Source organism: Barbatula barbatula (genome assembly GCF_947034865.1).
Source record: "Barbatula barbatula genome assembly, chromosome: 15".
Taxonomy (NCBI): domain Eukaryota; kingdom Metazoa; phylum Chordata; class Actinopteri; order Cypriniformes; family Nemacheilidae; genus Barbatula; species Barbatula barbatula.
The window spans coordinates 800399-826457 of record NC_136778.1 but is presented as its reverse complement, the minus strand read 5'-3'; the positions used below and the strand labels follow the sequence as shown (position 1 = coordinate 826457).

Here is a 26059-nt window from a genome sequence, read left to right as displayed (position 1 = left end):
ATAAAGATAGTGAAAGACCAGCACAGACGTTTCCTAAGATCGTCTGCATGCGTTTTAATGCTTCTTGTTCAGGTGTACATACCCGTGTATTGTCAAAATTGCACATGGATTTGATTGCTTGTATATTCCACAAGTTCTTCCCCTCTGCAGAGGCAAAAACGATTCTGGAATAGCTGTCACCTGTTGGGAAACAACAACTGCAGATTAAACCAATGTCCAAGCGTTCCTTCATTGTCCTCCAGGTGGCAGTTTTGAGCTTGTCTCGTTTGTGTATAGGTGATGCATTTGACAGATACACGGCATACCTGGTACATCACAGAAGAAACTGTCTTTACTGAAATCCCACTCGGCTTGTCTTTTCTTTCGATCAAAGTGGTCTTCTGACCAGCGATCATCTTGTTGGCTGAAACACAAAACAAGTACTTGAAAATCAAGAAACAGACTAAAACCTTATTGTCACGAGTACTCTCTGAACCCCGTGTTGAATAAAGCATGGAGTTCCTACTAAACTCTTTACAGACGTTATCTTGCGGTTATTGCCACATTTATACATTGATTTATTTATGGATCAGACATGATACAGCTAACACAGGTCTCATTACCGGGCTAGTTTACAACAAACTCTTAAATACAGTTTGACCTTGCATGAGCCCAAATCCAGATTTGGCTCAGCGAGTGTTTTTCAGGGTGAATACAGATGCAGGAAATCTGGTTATCAGATAAGAAGTGAACTCTGTTACCTTTTGGCCTGCTCGTCTGCGTATTTAAAGGGATAGTTGGCCAGAGTCGCTTTATAGCCCGTGTTTTTCACCATGTTGTTCCATGTTACCAGTCGCTGGCCTATTGCGGTGCCCCTTGGTTCAAATCCCTGATAAGAAAAATGATAACAGACTTTATAGATGTTGCTTTAAGTCAACATAAGACAATGTTGTCACAATGTGACATATTTTACAGGGAAACAGGATGATCAACCTAACTAAAACGTTGGGCGGGACTAGAATTTATTGAGTTCTATGTGTCAGGTGTTTGGATAGTTTGATAATTTCTGTACGAGGAAAAAAGTCAATATGATGACGCCTATGATATTAAATCGCTTCTAGGATAGGGTTGTTATTTCTGATGTGATGGAAAATGTGCCTTTACCTGCAGAGGGTTTGAGAAGTCAGGCAGGTCGGGTACAAGGATACCGACCAAAGCACAAACAACAATGAACACAGTACACACACCCAACACCACCACCGGCCAATCAGCAATGAGCTCAGCATAACTGCAACACAAAAATGGTTCTTACATCAAACGCAAATGAAACTCTGTATGTACTAGCATCATCTCATTTATTAAGAAAAATAACTTCAAAGCGCTAAATTCGTTTTGGGGAACAAAGCAACAGAAGCCCTCTTCCTAAACAAAAGAAGAATTTAGCAGGGATAGAAATAGCAGTCTTACCTTCTGGGAAAGCGAAACGGCCTTGGGGGGCTGAAACGCAGAGAAATAAAACAGATCAGATTGGATTCAAGAAGCAAACATTTGATAAACACTACCTGTGTGGAGAGACGTGATGTTTTAAAGCAACTCTTTTGCTTCAACTTAATTAAGTTTGTAATATTAATTTGCATACAAGTAAATTGCTTTCATAATAATTCATTCAAAGTGAAGTGTAAAGGTCCGTTCACATCAAGGATAAGTACGATAACTACAAAAAGTTGTTTTAAATTTAAGAGAAACGTACATTGTTCTCACCACAACAATAACAAAACAGAGGAACGATTTATTTGGTTTAACGTTCAAAGCTAACCAATCATAACACATCGACAATCAAAATCCACATGAATCTAAAATGTGAAACTGCCACGTGCGCTTAGAATAAACGTAATGTTAACGTCCGTAATACAGTTATTTTTATAGTTATGGTTTACTTTGTGTAAAGTGGGCTTAAGAGTTTAACACTGAAGTGTTATAGGAGCGTCGGGGTCACAGGGCCAATAGGTGGCTGCAATTTTCTTCTTCGTCTTAAAGGGGAATCCATGGAATGCTATAATTAGAGGTTGCTGAGGCAAAGATGAACAAAAGCCACTGGCAAGACTTTTGCACCGCGGGGCGACTTCTAGAGAGACCGTAAATCCCTTTCAAAGTTCAGCGGACACGTTAATACAACAAGCAGATGTTGTGAGGTCACGGGCTTTGAAGCATCTGCATATTCTATATAAGGTGAGTCCCATTAGGCTTCAAAAAACAGAGAGATGAACATCCTTTAGTACAATCAAGAGAAAAGTACATGCAGACACACCATAATCAAATAAACCAAGCCGAAAGCAAATAACCAGGACCAGATTTCCTCCACTTCCTGTAGAAACACAGAGAGACTGAAGGGGGGGGGGGGGGGCGGGACAATGTGTGATTTATAAAGTGTGCCATCAGAAAACAATCCACGTTTGAATCCAGAGACGTGTGATTTATGTAAGATGAGAAACACATTTACTGTATGAGATATCTGGAAGGATTGTTTCACGTAAGCACAGCCTTTCATCAACGCATCTCAAGAGTTTTTTCTGTATTTATTTTATTATGTTCAACGCAAACATGCCTATAAACCTATAGGATAATGTTTTAAACACAAAACAAACAGATGGCAGTGCGGTAATCTTTAAAACATGACGTTATGAACTGAAATGTTTATGGACCAGGAGGTTAATTCATAAAAATATAATGGCCGGTGAGATTAAACGACATAACAGCTATATGGAGTGAGCGGTTAGCTGAGCAAACGTGCAAACGTACATTTGTACATATTCACCGGTATCAATATTTTCTGAATTCAGTCGACATTTATCTTTCTGGAGAAAACAAGTCTACTTTTCACCCTTGTGTTCAATTATTTATTTTAAGACCTAGACATGTTCAAGCTCTGGAAGATCCACATGTACAGATTCTCTTAAGCCTAAAGCAAACGTATAATGTTTTTATGGAATTTATTTAGTGCACTGTCGCTTTAAATCAAGAGATAATTGAAATGCATTAAAGGCCGACAGGCCAAAGGCGCACATTTGAATGATGTGCACACATGCATCTACTCAAGTCTGAAACGGAGACGGTTCAATCCATATGTGCTCTGAGGTCAGGGCTCAATTACTGATATCTCCGCATTCTTTGGCTTGACATACATGGATATATGGATTCCAGGCATGAAAGCTGGATTTCAACACTGTGGGTACCCACAAGCTGTCCAAGAAACGTCTTCATTATCTACCGGCCTGCTGGTGCAAGTATCCAACAGCCTAACCTTCACACACTCACATGCTCTGAAATGTAAAAGACAGCACGCTATGAAAATTATGATACTTTATAGTTTTATATGGTTCGTTTTTAAGGAGCGTTCACACCAATAAATAAATCAATAGCTGTATTAACTTCCACACCCAGAATAACTATAACGATATCTATATAGTTATTGGACAATTACATGTTCATATTTTTCTATATTTAAGAATAATAATGAACTCATCAAAATTAGGAAATGAAACTTAGGGAACTATGGGAATTTTGTCGTAAATAAAAATAAATAAATTAAAACATGTTACATTCAGTGTTGGGTGTAACTAGTTACTAAGTAATTAGTTGCTGAAATTTAATTACGTTTTCCTTGAAAAAGTAGAGTACGGGATTACTTTTCCTAATTTAATTACAGTTACTTCTGGTGTAATTAAACTCAATACTGTGTGTTATTTGCTCATCTTTCTTCCATATTCATCCAAAACCATTTAAAAAAAATATTTTTTAAGTAAAATGTTCGTTTTGTCATGAAAAAACAAGTTTGTTTGAAAAATCATATTATTGTCTACTCAACTAATTTCAGATATCTGAGCAGTTTATCAACACTTGAATTCGATTACGCTAGGGCTGGGTGGAATGAAGAATATGCCGTTACGCAGAGTAAAATGTCAACCGTAAGAGATTTTTCTATTCCGTGGAATGTAAATAAGTTGGCGTGGTTGACTCGGCGCTCTGCAAGCTGGGAGTTATGATGAAAAAAACATGTGAATTAATGCACCCACAACAAATGAACAAATCATATAGTCTTTTGACCTTCTTCCTGTCTGTAGTTTCGTGATCCGCTCCAGTCCGGCGCTCATTCTCACGCATTTCTGAAGTCAAGATTGTTTTGTAAAGCTGTTAATGGTTTTAATAAAGTTCCACTTTATGCAAGCCGAGGCAGACTTGCGTTGAAATGCGTGATGATTCTCACAGCGTGAACGCTTTGACGTGTCACGCCGCAAACCCTAACTCACCAGAAAAGACAAACGCGAGAATAAACAAACCTACAGACAGAGATTCGCTGCGCATCTAACAGAGAGTAAAGAGAGATGAAGACCTACAGTACAGACCCCATGAAACCCAGTCAAATACTGTACTCTCATTGTTCGTGCATATATTCATACTTCATTGATATACTTGTTACTGTATACATGTGATATAGCCAGAAGATACATAAATAATAAATCTCATTATCAGAACTTAATTTGATATCTTTAGTACATTTTCATAACTTTCCTACATTATAACTATGATGAACATTCATGAACCGTAATAAATAAATTCAGGAAATCTAAGAAAAATTAGGTATAAGATTTAGAATTATAATGAGAGATTGTTGCCGTGAAATAAATGTTTTGGTCATTTCGCCCACCCTTAAATAACACTAACGCATAGAACCTAAGAAGTTACCAGTGTAATGACTGGCACACTGCCGCAGGTCTTGAGAGCGATTTCAACTCTTGAAGTGTGTGTGAACAGCAAGCGTGACTGCTCTTTGAAATCAAGCATGTCTAGACATGGGCCAAACGCAGCACACCCCGGGCAGCGCACCGTTTATGTCCCACATCCACATGTAGCTTCAGCAAAACACTACTTCACATCAGACACATGATCTATACGTCTTTGCAATTCTGTGACAAAGTGATTCATGATGATCTCTTAAACACATCTTCTGTTTTAAAGATACAGAATCAAAATATGACCCCATCAAAGTGTGACCCCACGAATAGAGACGGCATGGAAACAAAACTTCACAAGCTGAACCTTCAGGTACAACCAAATTCACTGAGAATATACGAGACATGAATAGACTGAGGAAGAGAGGAAATTAAAGGAGAACACAGGAAATTTGCTTGACGGAGGAGAGATTTACATTTCAAGACATTTTTTAAACTTTTTAAAGACAGATTTTCTGTAGTATTTTCCTGAAATCGCTTTTCCCTTTAATCACACTTTAAAAACCACACTTTTTTTCTATTGTTGCACAAATTGCTTCTATTGTCTTCCCCTACTTTGTAAGTCGCTTTAGATAAAAGCGTCTGCTAAATGACAATGTAAAAAATAAATGCAGAATATACAAACATATAATCAAAACCAATTAAACTCGTGCTGAGTTTGAAACCAATGGTTGGGCCATTTTCTGGGTTAATTTAACCCATCAGTTTGGTTTGTCCATATTTCACCCAACCAGGGATCAAATGAACCCCCCAAAAAATGTTGAAAGCAGGATAATAATAACAAGTGCACCTGTGTCTTCAGCAAATATAAAGACATCAGATGGATTTGATCAATTCCAGCTGTGGCCTCACCAGCCCGGAGTCTTCAGCCTGTTTAGTAAACGTGAGCAAGAAAGCTAGACACCGGTCTAATTTGGGGTTATGACAGGGTCCTGCTTAGTTGAGTCTTTGATGGTGGTTTATGGGATCAGTTGGGCTTTGATCTTCACTGGGCATCTTTACTGGCTCTCCGGGTTTCTCCCGTTCCCTGGTCTGAGCAATACGTGAAGATTCGTCTTAACCCTCTTATTCATGCCCGCACACCAGACCGCAGCTCAGACACATCAATCTCTAACCTCACATTACACACAAAACCCATTCATCACAGCAGGGCAGAGGTCTCTTAGTTCTCCTTTAAACATACCCATTATACTACGGCTTCAGTTTGAACGGGAGACGGGAATTATGGGATTGACAACAGAAAACAGTCATCAATTGACTCGTATACGTGGATTACATCGAGGTAAAAGAAATAGTTCTATCATCAATTATTCATCCTTCCTTATGTCGTTCCAAACCTGTAAAGACGACATAAGGTTAAAAGTTTAGAGTTAAGTGTCCTTCAAAAGTGAGGTCAAAACGACCTGATTATAATTGATAGGCCGGATCTGCAGCTGTGATACACACAAGGCTATGGATTTATAAAAAATATAGTCTGTGTGCTACGTGTGCATTTTGTACATTAGGCCCCTGGAAGCTTCACATGATTCTTTACACTTCTATCACGGTTAAATCAAAATAAATCAAATGTCCCTTCATACATCCAATGTTGTGAACATGGCTCGTTGTGACAAATACTAAGATTTACTTGAGATACTTGACACCTGGCTAAGGAGCAAATGAAGAATTTAAGAAAGAGGGGGGAATGCACAGGTGAATGGAGCATGAATGAACGGGTTAAACATCACATGACCCCAGACGACGACACGTCATCCATCATTCCTCAGACAAAGATCAACAGACATCTGTCTGTGTGTCACTACATGAAAATCTGCAAATATCAACACATCAAAAGATGCTAATATATCACTGACAACATCAATAACAGCATCTATTGATATCAGACAAGAGAATTCTCTCTTTCTCATGACATCACTGATCTTTTCCTCACACCCCATCACAGCTATTTTGGGGCTTTTGGAAGTACGACCACTTATGTTCATCAGGCACAAGACCAAAAATCTCAAAATAAGATTGCAAATAAATCTCCACTGTCCAATAAACACTACGGTTCAAAGGTTTACAGTTTATTAATGTTATGTTGAGACAAATTTTTTTTATAAAATCAATGTTTAACATTTTCTGTGTAGTCATTTTATCAAGCAGCTTCTTGAGGTCTCACCCTGAAATAGGCCTGTCGCGATATATCGACTTATATTTATCGGCTTAATAAACTTGACTTCGGAGGTTTTTGGTGATGCAATATTTCGCCATTGTGTTACATAAAAATGAATGATAGTAACATTTTATCTGATCGCGCAGTCTCTGTTAGCGCTTCCCTGTGTCAAGAGAGGGGCTCATAGTCACACACACAGGGCAAACATCGGCAGGTGAAAAGACTCAAGGGGTTAGACGGTGTTATCCTTATGGATAAAGCCACTTCAGAATAGTGATCGACTGGTGTCAAAGCCACAAACCACCCACCACGATATGAAAAAAAAGGAGCGTGTGATCATAACGGGTTGTTATGATCAACCATTGACAATGAGGACTGGAAGTGTCGGTTTCATTTATTTTAAATATTATATATAACATTCCAATTTTTATGCAATTAATCGCCAAACCAAAAGTTGTTATCGCGACAGGCCTACCTTGAAATGTCTTTTTAAGACTATTTTGAATTACTTCACATATCACCTGACGTCCTGCTGACTTTTTTCCCTGCGTTTTAATTTCAGATATTTAAGCATATTCCTTCAGATCAAAAAGATCATGAAAAACATTTTCCCTAAACATTTGATCTTCAGACCATATGTAGTTTCTGACGGGTGAACATCTTTCAGTTCAAAGGCTGATCAAAACCTTGCAGGAGGTGAGTGCCTATGTCTTTGTACATTATTGTCAACTTAATCCAGTAGAATCCAAGATCTACACATCAAACAGATATTTGACATAGTTCTGTCTGCATGAAAAACATCAATGCATAGTTCCAAAACCTCCATAAGGTTTCATTTGATCTCTGGCTTTAGATAAAGTAACAGTCATACTCCTGAAAAAAAAGTCTAATAAGATCATCACTTTGTATCCGTCCATTCTGTACTCTCACTGTCTTAAGCCGTGTCCAACCCACATTTTACATAAAAATAATTTTAAGTAAGTTAGTTGTCCTCGCTTACCTCAGTGTGGCCATGTTGGGTTGATTCTGAAGATGTTCCTGCCAATGATGCTGCATGCAGAAACACGGGATGCCCTGCACGCTGCACGAGCCAACGTGAACCGCCGCAGAGGACACAGCGTTCGGGTAGAGGGCACAAGCTCGGTGGTTCCCGCTGCAACGGACGGGCTGACGTAATGAACAGCAGACGCAACAGGGGGGCGACAGGGCATTGGGCAGGAGCACAGCCAACCTTTGTGAATCCGTCCCGTGTGACGAGCATGAGGAACCAGACAAAGACAGACGTGCGGTGCCGTTCGTTCTGAGCACACCGTTCTGCCTGCACTGCGCCCTCTCCGTTTGCTCAGCAGGCAGTTCGGGTTCCATTTTGGACGGCAACCCTTCCTGGTCCTGATCCGTGTCTGCACTGGCGTTTGTGGCAGGGTGGTTGGCAACCATAGGGGATCCCCCATTGCTGAGGGGCCCAAGGTCAGCAAACCCCTCGCTGAGGGCCATGGTCCTTCCTGCCCACGGACCGACTGCACGCTGAGTTTTATTCTGCAAACACAAAATCAAATACAGTTTTAACTCCTCCTCCCATGATGCATCATTAATGGCGTAATATACAATATAACGCCCATTGATTATTAAACTTTATGAAGTACAAACATGTGCTTTGAGAGTGTAGACTGATTCGATGACATCATTCTCAATGCGTGTAACGACACAAAGTGGATTTCAAAGGATTTGTCTGATTGAGAGGAACAGGTTGAAACACATTACAGACCGCAGAGGAGTCTGTGTTTCACGGTGCGCTTGAATTTCAGCCCTGATGGCCAGGAAACGATCGCAGTGTGTGAAGTGCATGCGCAATATTCATATTTTAGCACGACACCGCATGCCACTTGGAAAACATTGAACCCAGGTAAACGGAAGGTTGTGATACTGGAAGTTTGCCCAGATGTTACAAAGCAAGCATTCCTCAAAACCTTTGTGCGGAGTAAATCTATGACTATGACTTATGACTAAAACCAGCATCCGAACCACGAGTGCACAAATAAAGATATCAAGATCATGAAAGATCTCATTTCGTATAGAGACGATCAAGCCATTTGTCTGGTGTTTGTGCTATAAATGCAGTCTCTGAAATACATGCCTGAACTAATAAATCTGGATGTGTTTGCAGATCAACCGCATTCGGTATACAGCAGCCGGACAGAAAGCGCTTCTGAAAAGGGAAACCTAAGGGAAGGGAAACACACGCGCAGTTATGAATGACCGCCGTTAATACTGGATACGTCGTACTTTCTGGATAGCCCAAAAAGATGACACTTCAACATTTCTATCAGTGTAGGATCCATTTAACGGGTTAGTTCACCCATTAATGAAAATTCTGTCATCATTACTTACCCTTGTGTAATTTGCAAAAAAAGATATTTGGAAGAATGTAAGTATTTTCAGTTCTGGGAAATCATTGACACACTATAGCAGGAAAGATTAAATGGTAGTCAAAGATGCCCCAGAACTGTTTGTTTTTCGAAATTCTTCACAAATATCTAGTTTTATGTTCAATAGAGCCAAATAGAAATACAATATTTTTTAGGGATGCACTGATATGTACATTTTGGCCAATTAAGATAACCGATGATTATTTAACATTGGAAGCCGATAACCGATATATTGGCCGATATACAGTAGCTAGATATTAATATTACATTTCCTAACACTGAAACAAAAGACAAAAAGTGGACGACTTTTTATATGAAAACATTGACTGCAGAAAACAAGGTAACCGTTAGTTCTATATTTAAAAGCAGTAAAAATAAAAGTAAAATAACCTATATTTTTTATTCAACAAACAACTGATAGATGTTCTTCCAGCTTTAATTTTGAATGTCTTTTGTCCAAAGATAGTGAACACTTTTGTTTCATTTTTCATTTGTTTTGCACCGGTGCTGGTTTAATAAACTATTTACTAAATTTGTGAATCATTAGTTTGTTATTTTGTTTTACGGGGTCAGGAAATTTATGTTAAGTCGATCCTGATGCCTTGCGCAGCAATGCACATTTATTGTTTATTAAGTAATTGTGCACTAAGGTAATTTTTTACCTTAGTATCGGATCGGTACTCGGTATCGGCCAATACTGAATCTCAGGTATGGGAATCGGTATCGGTAGCAAAAAAGGTGGATCGGAGCATCCCTAACTGTATCTACATCAACAATGTTTTGCTAATATCAGTAAGTGAAAGATCACGAAAGAAAGACACAACTGTGCTGGATTTGAACTTTGAGCAGATGAAGAAGTTTAACCAGAGGAAATGATATATCGGCCGTTAACATTAAAAATGTCCATTTATCGGCAAATACCAATATGGCTGATCTCAAAGTTCTTTTCTACTATGTTATTGCATGATGTTCCAGAACTGAAAATGACAAACGTTCTTCCAAATATCTTTGTGTTTATCAGAACAAATAAATGTATACGTTTAAGAGAAAGGAGAGCTGATTTTAAGTCTTTTTTTCTTAAACTACACTATTTAAACACTAGTCACACAAATATCGGTAATACTTCACAATAGTCACACATGTGTACAGTAGCCACAGGTATAGTTCATCACATTAAAGATTACGTCACATACATGAACTCACGCCATTGGTTGATCCAATGGTTCTATGTGAGGATGCTCAAATACACGGCACACAGAGAAACCGTGTTTACACTTCTCATGGAAATAAACATGAATGCTTGACTTATATCTGTCTACCCATATTACCGCGGAGAATGAATTCCCACATTAAATCCCTCACAGTTATTAATCATCTGGGTCGACAGTCACATCTAAAGAATGAACAAACCAAATCAAATAAACATTATTATAAGCACATGTTCGTGGACCATGGAGACCAGATACGCAGAGCTGCTGTATATAACATAAGCAAAGCTCTCACACGTGTTCTTTTAAACATGTCAAACAGCAGCATGTAAAAACACACATACTAACGGAAGCTGAATCACAGGACAACTAAAGGAAGGTTTGATCAAATCAACGGGAACCAGATTTACATTCCCCGTGAAGTCTCTTGATTAAAACAAGACGTGTTAAGATGTAAATCGGTGTTTTTAAAGACAAGCCTTCATCATTTCCACCTAAAATCAGCTCTTAAAGACGAACGCCGGCGTCTCCAAACCGCGTTATTGACTTTTCCTCAAACTTCGCCTCAGTCGTCCAAACGTGCGCGTGCAAAACTCACCAAGCGGACACGAACTCTGCAGATACCAGATCAGCTCCACGGCAGCCCATAATCACAGAGAAACACTGTAATCCTCCCGAAGACAGACAGACAGTTATTTCACGCGTTTCGCGAGAACAACGGAGCGCATTCAATCCTCGCTTCCATCAGCCGCGCGCGCCACCTACACAGCACGCGTCGAGACGCGTGACGTCAGCCCGCGTCTGACCAATCACAGCGGCTCCGTTATAAACAGCGGTTGTGTAGAAGACGACTTTTGATTTATTTTCTTTTTTTTAGGGAGTGAGTTTGCATATTGACATTTGTAGATACAAATATATGAAGAATTTCTCAATATCTCAATTTTGGACATTTTTCAGAAATCATGTTTTTATTGTGTTAGTTTTAAAATATTTCAGCTTTAATCAAAACAAACCAACTGCAGTTTGATTGATATGAATTGAATGCGCAATAAAAAGATGTAAAAACAGAGTTATCTCATCTCAAACTATATATATATATATGCCCTTTCCTTTTCTGTAGTGTTTTGTGCGTCATATTCCATGTAACTTATTTTTGGTGTTCAAATGGTAACGTTCCACCAATAGTACCCACAAACACCTTTATAGTTTCCATTGAAACCGATACAATTCCCATTATAACCATTAAACCCGTAAAAAAGTCTCTGATGGTTTCTCTTTCCCAACATAGATATTTGGTACACTATGGTATCACCAGCGTTACCACAACAAAATGCAAACGGTCGTCCAAATAGACAACGCCACCCCAAATATTTGAATTTTAGAACGGGCGTAGTTTAAAAATATAGTTAGCTAGTTAGAAAGGATTCGAATGCCCTCGCACCGTACACCAGAACCGCATGGCCGTGCATCTCCGGGTGGGTCAGAGCAAAGATCTCTGAAATATCAACAGGCACCGAAACTCCAAGACTGAACTTCAAAGAAAAGAAACGTTCAAAGAGAAAGCAACGTTACTGCATGAAGCCATAATCAAAGCACTGCAGTTAACTGTATCCATCGCCAACAGTTCATCAAAACCCACAAGGTCAGCCAACATCACAGCACGACAAGAAAAAACTATCACAGATGGACGAGGGATGGAGACTGACGTTGGAGAAGTTTAAAGATGAAATTAAGCACCGCAATATGACTAAATCTGAACTTTCCCGTTTTTAAACTCCATCGGGTAACAGTTTGTTTTCCACACGAACAGACAAAAATAAAGAAAATCTTTCAACAAAACTTGTGTGTTTTGAACCTCTAGGGGACCAGATCTGTGCCACACCTCTCTCAAATGGGATGGACGACTCCTCCCACATGTGTTTTACTGCACCAAGATCAATACACACTAAGAAAATTACGAAGAAAATCAGAGTGAAACTATTTTAAGAAACGTTTAGTCATATCAAAAGGACATTGACGGAGCATTTATTTATTTAAGGCCTTTCGATTTACTGCAGTTTTCGTTGTTTACCAAGAATTCATATAGAGTCCTAACAGCCAATGTTAATCCATAAAAGCAGGGAGGGATGGGATTTTTGGCTGGAAATGAAATATGGGAATGTGTCCAGGACCATGTTTTTGATTTACATTCCTCATATGAGTGTTGCTTAACGGCTCTCAGGTGCGAGAGAGAAAGCGTGCTGTCCCGGCTCTCTTTGATAACCAATTATAATGACGTCTATAATGATGAAGTCTTATGCCTGCAGCTGATTGGTTAAAAGTAAAGAGCGGATTGATCCTATAAATTGTTGATTCTCAATCCAGAGTGTGAATCGCAACAGAGGGTCGCTGTCTATTTCTCTGTTTGTTTGCCTCTGAGGAACGTCCCAAGCAGTCATCCAAAGTCAATCTGAGATCTGGCTGACGCTCAGCAAACGACTCTGGAATTCCACCTTCATTCCCTCTGTTGGCGTTGAGAGGGACACAACGGGACTTCAGAAGGAAGCACGTCCGGCGTCGGACAGTCTTCTGCACTTTCAGACAATATTTGGAGCGGGGATGTCAAATTTCTCCAGGGGCCTCAGATTCCAACAGAGGGAAGTTCAGGGACTAGAGGAATTCTGACATGATGTCTCAAGGCCAAACTGAAGAGAAACAGACGCCTTACTGTACTATAACACTTCGATGCAAAAAAATATTTAAACAGACTAACAATTAATTTCCTAAGAGCTGTAACACTTCTCATTGACTCAATCCAAGTTCAATTGTATCAACAGAATTTGATATTGAACATTGCCAGAAAAATGTTTATCATCTCGTCCTCAAGTTTAAAAAGGATTAGTAAAGCACTTACAATGGAAGTGCACGAGGCAACACAATGAACAGTATAATACAAAGCTTCTTTTAAAGTATAGCTGAGCTTTTCTCCCAAAGTTATATTCAGTGTATTATCAGTCAAGCTTTCACCGTTTAATATAAATATTGTTATAAAAGCATTTCCGCTTTTAAACCGTCTGGTACACTTGCCCTGTTTCTATTGTAGATTCATAACAATAACCACGTATTTTGCTTTAAAAGTAAAGAAAAAGTCAATAGAAAATTATTTTGTGTGGCAAATGGTCAGACTAAACAAATAATGATCGATTGGTCATTATCTGACATTAATAACAAGAACAACCACAACAACATTACACTAGCCGGGTTTCCATCCAAACATAAAGCGAATCTTTTCAAAGTTCGCATAAACAGGAGGAACGTCTCATGGGAAACTGGTGCTTTTCATCAAGTTCCTTGAGCCAATCAGGGTGGTTTTGGTAACCTACTAGTCAACAGTAAATAAAAAAAGATCTGGAAACCAGAAAGACACAATCAACGCGACAACCGCTTCGTATCGTGGCTATAATTATTCGGCAAATGTGTTGCCATCTCCCATTATTCACGTCAACTGCTTTCCGCAAAAAAGAAAAACCACCTCAAGCGGGTGTAAAAACGTAAATGAAAGATTTTTATTTCTAAATTTCACACGGAACTTCAAAATGCGCAGAACACCAGGGTGAAGGAAACCCGGCTACACACAAGAGGCATTAAATCTTTAACTCCATACAATCTTTTAAACATAAACATTTGTGAAAGGCCACCACAAAAAATTATAAGAACATTTGTGATAAATGACCACAAAACCGCACAAAAATCATAAGCGCATGTAGCCACTCGGTTACGCCCGTGACTCTACAGCCTGGTCTTCATCCCGCCGCCTTCCTGCCAACACAAACCAAATCACCTCGCCCTGCATGATTTCACTCAGTGGCCCCTGTGTGTGTGTGTGTGTGTGTGTGTGTGTGTGTGTGTATGTGTGTGTGTGTGTGTGTGTGTGTGTGTGTTTGTGTGTGTGTGTGTGTGATGAACAGGCTCATGCTAACAGCGTTGCTGGCGTCCCGCCTGTGTCATGTTTCCAATGAGTGTCTTGAAGCAACAGCTGCTGCCCGCATTAAAAATGAGAAAATAACTCAACAACAGAAGAATCCGGTGCATATTTTATTACTGTGTGTTTTACACAAACCATCTACATTTCATACACCTTCAGGACTTAAAAATGTTTGAAACATTGAAGCTTAACCTCAAGATTTTAAGTTATAATATGCTTATTTGAAATGGCTCTGCAGCGTTACAACGACATGCATTTAAAAAATAATTCAAAGATTGTTGTTCATAATAGTTTGGTGTTGATTTTTATGAAATAATGTCATGTTTACTGACCACACTGTTTAAATAAACATTCAATTATTTAAAAAGTCCTTCGTTAGCTGAAGTATTATTGAAAGTTTTGCCGCCATATTATGATTACTTTGTTGTGAGATCTCCAGGTTTGTGCACACATACACACATGTATGCACACAAACACATGCATCAAGCACACGTACATTGAAAAACAAACGATGTAAGTAGAGTTGTTCTTGATTTTTTGGCACATTGATGTTGGATTGTTCAATATGCAGTAAAACTCCGTCCCTGAAACATCTGAACTGCTGCCCGGACCACATGTGGCCATTATATGGCAGTGAAAGAAATGTGCCGGTCAAACTAATAACGTTCAAAAACTATAGAGACATGTTCTCAATTATACTAAAACAACAGTGCATTGTGTGAAGTATTCAACCGATTATCTCAAACCACATTCAAACGCAGAATTAAACTGAGCACACATTTACAATATTTAGAAAAATCTAAATGAAACATTAAATGTTTGAATAAATCAATGCACATTATTGCAATGGACAAACACAATCAAATTACTCATCAGCAATTACTTGTTTTGCTTCCTCATGACATCATCAATCCCTACCGTCACATTAAGACCTTGTTTTATCTCCCAATCAACTCAAAGGTTGGATTTCAATTAGGTTTTACTCTGCAAACACTATTTCATGACTTTAAGTTCACCCGAGTAAAAGCATTGACAGGAGGAAAAAAATGCAAAAGTCTTTGAGTTTCTCTGTCGGTCTGCAGGAAAGTAGCGAGTTTTGTTGAGAATTGCCAACAGAAACATTGGCGTGTGGGTACCAGCAGACAGACACAGTCATGATGAATGTGCTTTGACAAGTGTACACTATAAATACATACATGTGTGCACGCTCGTCTGTCACACTGACAAATGTTTCATACCCTTCACAGTGTGTTTGTGTGTGAATCGAGTATAAAGAGATCTCAGTTTCCATATGAGATGCATCCTCATACAAAAGGTGCAAATGTGCAACAACCACATTTTAATATGACTCATGTTAAAAGAATCACTAGTGATATATATTCTACATGAAAAGATTTTCCTCACACTGCCTTTGAGAGTAATGACAAATAAAGCAAGAAAAGCGATACTGTGGCAGGACTGACACATCAATAGAGGCTCAGACAGGAGAGATCCGGGTGTTTCTGTATGTTAAACCCTCTGCGTTTCAAAAGAAAAGATCAGGTATCAAGACATAAAAACCAGCTGCTCTCATACCTGCAACCAATACAAAACCGTCACTTACACATGAGAAGAATATCCAGAGAATATATGGAATCCATATGACTTATACTTGGGCCATCTTAAAGGGATAGTTCACCCAAAAATTGAAATTCTCTTACCCTGTATAAATGTCTTTGTACTGCTGAACACAAAGGAAGATATTTGGAAGACTGTCAGTACGCAAACAGATCTCATCTGTATTTATTTTCCCTACTATGGCAGTCAATGGGGGATGAGATCTGTTTGATTACTGATGTCTTCCAAATATCTTCCCTTGTGTTCAGCAGAACAAATAAATGTGTAAGGTTAGGTAGATGATGACAGAATTTGGGTGAACTGTCCCTTTAAAGCGGCTGCTCTTTCTTTATACGTTTATATGAGCAGGCGAGGGTCATTGCAAAACAAAGTCATTATTTTAACTTTGGCTAAAATAATGATATCGCCACGACTCTAAAAGCGAGAAATACATAAGCTCTTGCCAGATTCAGATTTATTAGTTGATAATGTGTGTGAGATGATTTGTGTTGTAGACTAAAACACATTCTCCACCCAGAAAGTTCATCCATTCAATGAGCTCAAACTACATTACCATCAGTGACATCGGGAGTCCGTCTGGCAGCGCTCATCTCACGGGACGCTACACGGACACTTTCCCAGGCGCTTTTGAAAGGTAGTTGGGATGAATGAAACATAACTAAAGGGAAGGAAAAATACACAGCCAAAAACCTCCTCCCAAACTGTGCTGTGCAAACTCAATTTCTAGAAATCTGGAGCTAAACGTGGAAATAAAAGTGCAAAAGCGTTTGTAGAATGTGGTGAAAATCTGCGTGAATGGGATTTAAGCTTCTGGACGGATTAAATCTACGAAGATTCACCTGTGCACCTGTGAAATATGTAAGATTTACACATTCCAGTAAATCATCCCCTTTTTTTTATTTATTCTAAACATTAAATGCTGGCATTGGATCTTGACATTCACCTGATGCACAGAATGAGTCATTAATAGGCAAAAGAATGGAGACGGAGAGACATTTCAAGCATGGAAGCCATAAAAACACTGACGGAGTGTCAGACAATCGAGTCAGTGTTACGGTCCGAGACGAGAGAAGTGAATATTTCACAGCGTAATGAGCTTTAAGTAGTTTTCCAAACAGTTTCCAAAGAGCTAATATCCGCCTTAAAGATTTATAGGAGGGACCCGAGCGCACTTTTTCAATGATGAAAAGAAAAATCGAGCCGACGTAATGAAGCAGACCAGAGGAAACGTCAATAATGACTCTCAGCGTGTGCTTGCGTTTCAGTCTTCTGCCTCGTTCCGGGGAGCTCAAAGGACTTCGGGAATGAAACACATTTACTGATGGCTCATTGTTGTGGGACCCACTAAATATTTGCTCTTCCCAGCTTTGGGTGTTAGGATGAGAAGACGCTCTTTGTCATGAAAGGTCAGAGGCCTCCGATCTCCTTCCTGGAACCAAACCGGAGAGAAATCCACGGCTTCCATTTTGGAGAGGTATTTCAAAGCAGCTTGCGCAAGCAAACCACGACACGTAACATCCATCAAACTTCAGCCAGATCCGCTGGACAGACACAAGGTCTTCCAACATCCAAAACGTTTACAACAAGTTTCAAACATCCAAACAACCAGTTATTAATACAGCAACAGCTCCTACAAAATCAGAGCGTGATGGGATATGTGAGAAACTTCAGCCCTGTCATTAAGACAGGAATACAGAGTTTTATCTGACGCCAGAGCGATCGTGGAGTTTAACGGCGGCAGAAGATCAAAGCACGTCCTCGTGGAGAAACGCCGACTTGCTGTTTGTATTCCACTCTCTATGACTAAACCTTCAACACAGCTGTTTGAGCGCCTGCGGCTGAACGCTGCTGATAACACAGACACGTGTATTTAATCTAAAACTAAAGTCAGAAAAGTGCTCTTTGTAAAACTATTTAATTCTAATAATAACGTGTAAGTCACTTGGACAAACGGACAGATAAACTCTGGACTAGCGCAGACCTCTTGTGTGAATCAAAACGACTTTAATTGGAGGAAAAGGGGGGAGAAGTGTTTTCAAACCCCACTTCAAGATTCTCAGTGCACAATGGCATCTCTCTGCCCGGGCCGCCGGCACACAGACAGCCAGAGGTCAGAGGTCAGCGCTCCTCTTCCCACTCCTGAACTGTTAACAGCCTTCAAAGGGGTCAAAGTGAAGAGTACGGAACCGGGCCGGATGCTTCACGAGTTCCCACAAACCAACAGCCAAACTGATGTAAAAATTCAAAACCATCTCCGATGACGTGGTATGATGTACAGTTTTATCTGACTTAAAACATTTCATGATCACAAAGAGAATGCGTTTAAGTCTTAAAGAGATCACCGTGTGTTCTCCCTCATGTTGAGATAAACCTGTATGCGAGTCTTCCTTCAGAAACACAAAAGAAATGTCTCAGTGGTTTTGTGTTCATATGGAAGTCTATGGGGTTCAGTGTACAGGCTTGTTTGTTTATCAACATTCTTCCAAATATCTTCTTTTGGGGTCTGAAGAAGAAAGTCGCACAGTTTTGACATGAGGATTAGTAAATGATAAAAGAATTGTGCTTTTAACACGGAAACAAACTGTTGTTTATGCGCTCGAGACGAATATGTGCCGCATTTCTACACACATTAAAGCTGTTCATGACTACACACACAAACACGCACTGCATTACAACAAATGCATCTAACTGAAAGAAACAGGTTGATGTAAACACTACATGAACGCATTTTCCTTCAACTGCGTCCAACATGAGTTTTCTAACAGAAAGCATGTGCTCTACATTAGAGAGCTAAAGTCCCATTAACATTAGACATTAGTCAAACTACACAACACGGTCAATACAATAAAATTCTGACCAAACCCACACAGTTTCCATGATGGTCATAAATCCTGCTAGATGAGACCGTACGTATTCCTTAAAGGAGGGGTTAAATAAATCCTTTCTGCCAATCTTATGTTAATCTTGAGTACCTGTAGAGTAGTTTTGTGTTCTTCATATCTCTGAAAAGTGTTTAGTTCTCACATTTACAGAAGACAGATACAGTCTACGATTATTTCCTAAGAAAGCCGACCTCCCGGGGCCGTTCCGATGGGCGGAGCTAAAGACGAGTAACGTTTTGTTGTTGTCATAATGTTAACTATGTCTTACAATGTGATCGAGCCTTACATTTATGATCCAGAATCGGACGTCTCTATATGGCTTTGGTAACCCGAAGAAGGCTTTTTTTCCCCTCACATGCAAACACACACCTCTCAGGTGATATTATTAGCTCTTTTAGTTAAAACAAATACAATACACCATTACGTGCGGTGCTCTCCAGGAAGGAAACACGCTGATGGGCGGCTCTTCCGCTCGCTCTCTGGTTCATTCATGGGCGTGCTCTTCCGGGAGAACGGCTAATGAAACCGTAGGATCCTTGTTTCGAAACAGGGGTCCAGACTTATAAAAAACTTTCCGAAACAGGTTTTAGTGCTGGCAGACAGTATTGAACAAGTTGACCATCTTAAGCTTGAGTGCCCAGCACGTTTAACAGTATAAAAAAGGCAAAATGGATGTTGTAGCATGTTAGTCCTCCTTTAAGTCCACAGCTGTCGAATGTGTTGAGGTCTGATCGTAGCTAAAAACCTTTGGAGAAATCATTTAATTTGATTCTTTTTACATTAAAGATCTGACCGTTTAAATCACCTACATTCCACTAAGAAATGACTGAAACTTGGTCACAGCGTGCAGTCGCTTTATTACAGTGATGTCGAACTTAACATGGCTACTTTCTTTCTCAGGGATTGATGCTGATCATTCTTTCTAACAGACCAGATGACACACAGCCTGTGGTCAATACATGCATTTCTCTCATTCCAGAGACGGATTCTGTTTCTTTGGACTGACAGCGACGTTTGCCTGGTAAACAGAGACACAGTAAACACGGAGCTCTGAGAAACTTACACACACATCGGATATTGTTTGGTTTTACATTCAAGATTATGGGATCAGGTGTAAACGGTCCATCTGTCCTCAATAAATCTCACGGGAAGCCGCAGGATTTGAGGTCTCGACATGTCGGATGTGTTTGGTGATTTGGTAAAAACATGTTTTCCAGAAAGAAGTAATTGTTGTTGATAATTCTCAGACAAATGCACAAAAGAGCCGTTCACACGGATTCACAAACACACTTCAGAACACTCGCTGACACTTCTGGTAAACATCACGAGCTCCAGGTACTGATGACAGTAACTCAGAATGAGGAATAATGTGTTCAAGCAGCTGCATGCGAGTGAACAAACAGCCTTTATTCACATCGGAAGTGATTCACCTCATAAATTCCCTTCATTAGTACACAGTCACTCTAAATGACATTTAAAGTCAAACGTGGAGGAAGTCTGAGCTACAAAAAGTCTCAATTTTGTTCACCCAACCCAAAACTGAATCACTTTATTGACGTCAAGGTGAAGCTGTGAGCTAAAGTCATGCTCATGAAAACAAAGCCAACAGAGAAATGTCAAAGCGTTCAGGTTGTGTGTTGTGTTATACAAGTTACTTGAAAAATAGGGATGTAAAGATTCACCTTGAGCCAATCGATTATAATATGTGAGGATTTGAGCCGGTTGAGATGTTATTTGAATCGCAATACATGATATTTCTGAAATGTACCAAATCCAAGAAAAGCACCAGGGACTTAGTTTGTTTATTTATAAAAGAGACTTTTGTATTATTCGTTTGTTTTAAATTGCAGTGTAGTTTTACAAAGAAACGTGCAGCATTTGAGAAACAATAAAAGAGCCGTTTTTATTTCCAATTTGTCTCATCTCACTTTGTAAAAATAAACCATGAATGATTGGTATCGTGAGATCAGTGTCATTGATCGCATCGCATCGTGGGTGAATCGTTACATCCCTACTGAACAATTTAACTGATAGAAGTGATGGGTAATTCAGATTTGGTTTATTGAGAACCAGAACCCCAAAAGTAAATTATGATATCTTAATCTTGCAAGCTTTCAAAAAAATGTACATTACTATTAGACTGAAACATTAGTATCTGACATGTTTTGTGGATTCCAAATATAAACCAAGATGGAAATCTTCCTTTCATTCTTACGCTTGGATCAAGTTTGCTCGTCTCATCTGTTTTCCTACAATCATCCAATCTGCACACAATATCCAGAACAGAGTCTTGTTAGTGAGCGGATGTAAAGGAAAGTTGTGTACTTGAATAGTGATTCAGCGTTCAGTGTTGTATCACAGGACGATCGACACAAATGTCAGGCAAAGTGAGGTCAGTCTCGCCTCCGCTTGCCAAACATGAGCGCATCAGAGTGTTTGTTGAATCCTTAAAGAGCTTGTTGGATTCAAAAACTCTTTGTTAAAAAACAAGAAGACATGCAAGGACGTGCCATCAACATGACGCATACAAAGACCCATTCTCCAATTTAGGACAATAAACATCATTTGATTTTGATTTGATTCTGAAAAATGTAGATACTGACAAACATGACATGTGCGGTAGTGGCCAAACGTGATGACTTGACGGTATATTTGTGCATTATTTCATGACCTGTCGGGTAAAAAAAATATGAGGGGTACAAAAACGGAGAAAAAACCCACACCAAACTTTGAAGATATTTATGAATTATAAGATTATTTGCCAAAAAGACAAACTATAGTGGAACGCTCACAAAATTTGAACACACACAAAAAAACTAAGAGTAACTAAAGACAGAGTGGAGTTTATCAGTTTATCATATGTTCTAGTTTTTTACTAAAGCAGTCATTATTATGAATCTTCACTCAATAAGGCTCATGTGTTGGTGTCTTTTGTGTCAAACCTCATTTAATTCTTACATTCTAGATCGATTTAAACCCCAAACACAACATGCACACAAAATCCCCAAAACATCTTTAATATATATCAGTTTGGACCACTACTGTACAAGATGTACATCATCATGACATTTTCAGAATCACATTTATCCACAGCACATTTTCTAAACGTTTATGAAGATTGTGAAAATTTTGTTTTTTAAACCATATAACATTATTTGCTTGGTTTACATTTATTATGAGCATGCGTTAGAAACTGACAAGATATAAACCCTCAAACTCCACTAAGAATAAAAGTGATTCAACACACACACACACACGCACGCACAAACACAGACGCAAACACATATTCAGACACACATACATAGAAACACACACACACGCAAACATGCAAAAACACACACAAACAAACACAGACGCAAACACACATGCAGACACACACACACAGGGAAACACACAAACATGCACACGCAAACATGCACAGGCAAAACCCACACTGACATACACATTCATAGACACACACGTAAACACAAGCAGACACACACAAACCAACACACACATAGACACACACACAGACACACATAGACACACACACACAGACACAAGCAGACACACAAACCCAATGACAGAGACACAGACACACACACACGCAAACACAAGCAGACACATACATAGACACACACACACACACACACTTTTCTCCACAAACACAAAACATCTCAAATCCCCACCGGACGTTTGTGTAATTCAACTACAGCAGGCTGAAAGATTACACAGCAGACTTGATCTTTCATTCATTCATTCTCTGGCACAACATTGTCCTTCAATACAGCTTTACATTCACTGAGGAACAAACAAGAGTTGTGTTCAAGCACTCACGCTTGTGTTTCTAGGGTGTTAGCATGTGGTTGTTAGGGTACCTTGGCATTGCTACAGTAGGTGGTGGATTACAGGCCTGAGATAAAAACTAATTCAACCTTCATGTCTTCATTCTGGTCCAGTGAAAATCTCAAATCACTAAAACCCACACCCACCAGTATATTTCCTACAGTAAACTGTAGTGTTTTTCTTTATATTCAGTATATTTTGTATACTTTCTTACTAGTTTTTATATTCACTATAAATAATACTACGGAATACCATTGTATTGATTGTTATAGTGTACAGTTATTCATTGTTGCTGTCCTTGCAAATCCTTATTTGTGACAACACAACCAGTCTTATGGGTCAATTTATCGAAATTGAGATTTAAACATCATCTGAAAGTTGAATAAACAAGCTTTCTATTGATTTGTTAGTGGTTTGTTAGGATAGGGCAATATTCGGCCGAGATACAACTATTGGAAAATCTGGAATCCGAGGGCGCCAAAAGATCTAAATATTGAGAAAAAGGCCTTTAAAAGTTGTCCAAATGAAATCCTTATCATTGCACATCACTCACAAAAATGAAGTTTTGATATATTTACGGTAGGACATTTACAAAATATCTTCATGGAACATGATCTTTACTTAATATCCTGCATAAAAGAAATATCGATCACTTTGACCCATACAATGTATTTCTGGCTATTAATAAAACTTATGCTACTTAAGGTTTGTAATGGCGGTTGATGGTTTAACTAGTAACGCTGGTTTTTTTAACACTTAAATGTTTTGACAAGTTTAACTTTTCTTTACTTACTTTCTACTTGTGCAGCGAAGTTAAACGGGACGGTGGTTTACTTTAGCTTGAATCAATGAAATGTGTCTGTGGTCTCTATGTGAAAGCCGTCATATTGCCACTAACTACATCAGCGACCGTATTCTTAAAGCTTCTTAGAATCCTCTCAGAAAGATCTTAATTTAGCTTAAAAGCCACGTAGGAGAAACGATCAAAACATTGCTGAAAGTGCTGTAATTCTTCGTTTGATCACTTTACTTGCAGAAGACTGGGACAGCACCAAATGTGATGATTACTTCTATTTCTGCGCTATGTCGAGATGTTCGGTCACAAACATCCCTATTTTTCAAACACGCATGATAACTGTCATGCATTGTGTGCAACACATTTCTTCTCCTTCTTTGCGTTTTATTTATTTTCTCTGCTGCTGTCTCTTAATAGTCCTCCTCGCTACTCAACACTTTTGGACCTTAAGAGCTCTTTAAAGGGTTAAGATGCTTTATGAATTACTTTATTACTAGGATCTTTTCTCTAATTTTAAGTGGAAACACCCACATTTCTAAAAGTTGTCTAAGAATTTTGTCAAAGAGGAGCAACTCTTTGCACGAAGATTTCTCATGAATACATGCCCTGATCTTCAAGATGACCAACCCACTTGCCTCGATAAACTAAACAAACCCGATAAAACGAACAGAACGCTGGACTGAAATCTCTCGGGCGAGACGTTTGGTTCATGTCCAGGCTTCAGTCTTCCCAGTCGTCTCTCTGGTTAATGTCAACATAATGAACTCCTCAAACCCTTCTGCAGGACTGCACAATGAAAGATTAAGTGCGCTCGGAGAAACCGTATGAAACGCGCTCCCATCGCTGGACGATAAATATGACTCACATTTGCACATTTTTCCAATGTGTCTTATTGAATTCAGGGTGCAGACATACGGACGCTGTAGCTCGACTCGGAGCAGCACCATCCGTCTTGAAGGCATGGGAATGTGATAAACGCGAGCCAGTTGTGCAACGAGAATCATCCTGTAGTGACGAGTTATTAAAGCAAACAGGTTGTGAAAGAATAGTTCTGCTTGTGAGTGACATTATTTCATTTCCAGAACCCAGCATCCGAAATGACTCCCGTTTGCTTTAAACAAAAGTAAATAGAGTTTATCAGGAGCGCATGTTGAGGTCTTTATCATCTCTGGCATCTTTTCTTAATGTCATTCCATCTGAAAGACATTTTTTCTTCTAGAGACAGACAGTAAGCTGATGTTTTGCAGCAATAGTCGAACACAAACCTGTAGCCGTATTTCACAGTAATGCGCCCTGACATCTCTATCCACCGCGGTGACATTTTTGGGAGAGGAATAAAAAAAGTGGAACTAATACACAACACCTGTTTCTTCTCAACAACCTCCATTATATGAAGTGAACGCACGCTGACAGCTGCGCGGACTGACGGACGGAGACAGCCAGAGAACCGCCCGTAATATTTCACATGTGACTTTCGACGATCCAGTTCTTCAGTCTACAACTCACGTCCTCGAGTAGACTAACAAAAGAGACGGTTTCAATTACTGAAGCCAAAGAGCCTGTGACAGAGGCGATGTGATATACTGCTGCCCGACGTCATATACCAGAGAATGAGAGATGCTTCAAAAACAGTCACACCTGGTGCAAGCTACAAGAAAAGTCCATTGAAAGAAAACATTTACATGTAAAATACAGTAAAATTCATATTAAAATATCTGAGACAGATGAGTCTTAAGCACAAGTTTACATTTGCGCTCCATTTAATCTCACTGACGTCTAAGAGGAATAAGTCTATACTCGTCTTCTATAACTCGAGGATTTCTCATGAGTATGACGTGAGTCTGATGTATGGTTTTATTCATTACTATTCCACATCATTTCCCTGGTGTTATGAGTTTAGCAATGATCCATGAGATAGTTTGACTCGACTGCCAAATTAACTGAAATCTAAGCCTTCGTCTCCAAAAGAAAACTGTGACTAATCACTTATTTCCTTCTTTTCTTCGCCATTTCATTCTCAGTGTTTTAGTTGCATTTGTAACTCAATCTGGAGCGGTGAACAGCTACTACAAGCAAAAGGTATCCCGGGTCAGACACCTGCTTCCAATGACCCGAGACCGGACTGCTGTCTGTCACCCTGAACTCTTACGATCTCAACTGGACGCTGACAAACTACAATATTTTCCAACAATGTTCACCTCAAATTCAATTTCAAAGGGAAATTTGATTTCAACACACAAATATCAAAAGTATTAAATAATAACGGCAACTGTTTTGTAACAATGTATTAATAATCATTTTTGCACAGGCAAGCACATCTTATTCTATAACTGATGCATTGAGAATCCATTGGCACAGTTTGGCAGATGAATGCAAGTGAAATCCAGCTGATCAAAGAAATGATGTTTTACTAAAGC

General features: G+C 39.2%; 1 protein-coding gene across 2 annotated transcripts in view; it reads right to left on the bottom strand.

Annotated features, from left to right (window-relative positions):
• disp1 (dispatched homolog 1) overlaps positions 1 to 26059 on the bottom strand; it is a 32142-nt gene that overhangs the window by 3868 nt on the left and 2215 nt on the right. The window contains exons 1-7 of one of the 2 annotated variants that reach the window (XM_079473952.1): positions 11157 to 11310; positions 7925 to 8460; positions 1447 to 1476; positions 1144 to 1267; positions 741 to 868; positions 306 to 403; positions 83 to 180 (exon numbers count right to left, since the gene is read on the bottom strand). In XM_079473952.1, coding sequence (XP_079330078.1) covers positions 83 to 180; positions 306 to 403; positions 741 to 868; positions 1144 to 1267; positions 1447 to 1476; positions 7925 to 8418 — 972 coding nt within the window. In that variant the 5' untranslated portion in view covers positions 8419 to 8460; positions 11157 to 11310. Of the gene's footprint in view, positions 1 to 82; positions 181 to 305; positions 404 to 740; positions 869 to 1143; positions 1268 to 1446; positions 1477 to 7924; positions 8461 to 11156; positions 11311 to 26059 lie in introns of those variants that run through there. The other variant, XM_079473953.1, reaches the window with a different exon arrangement.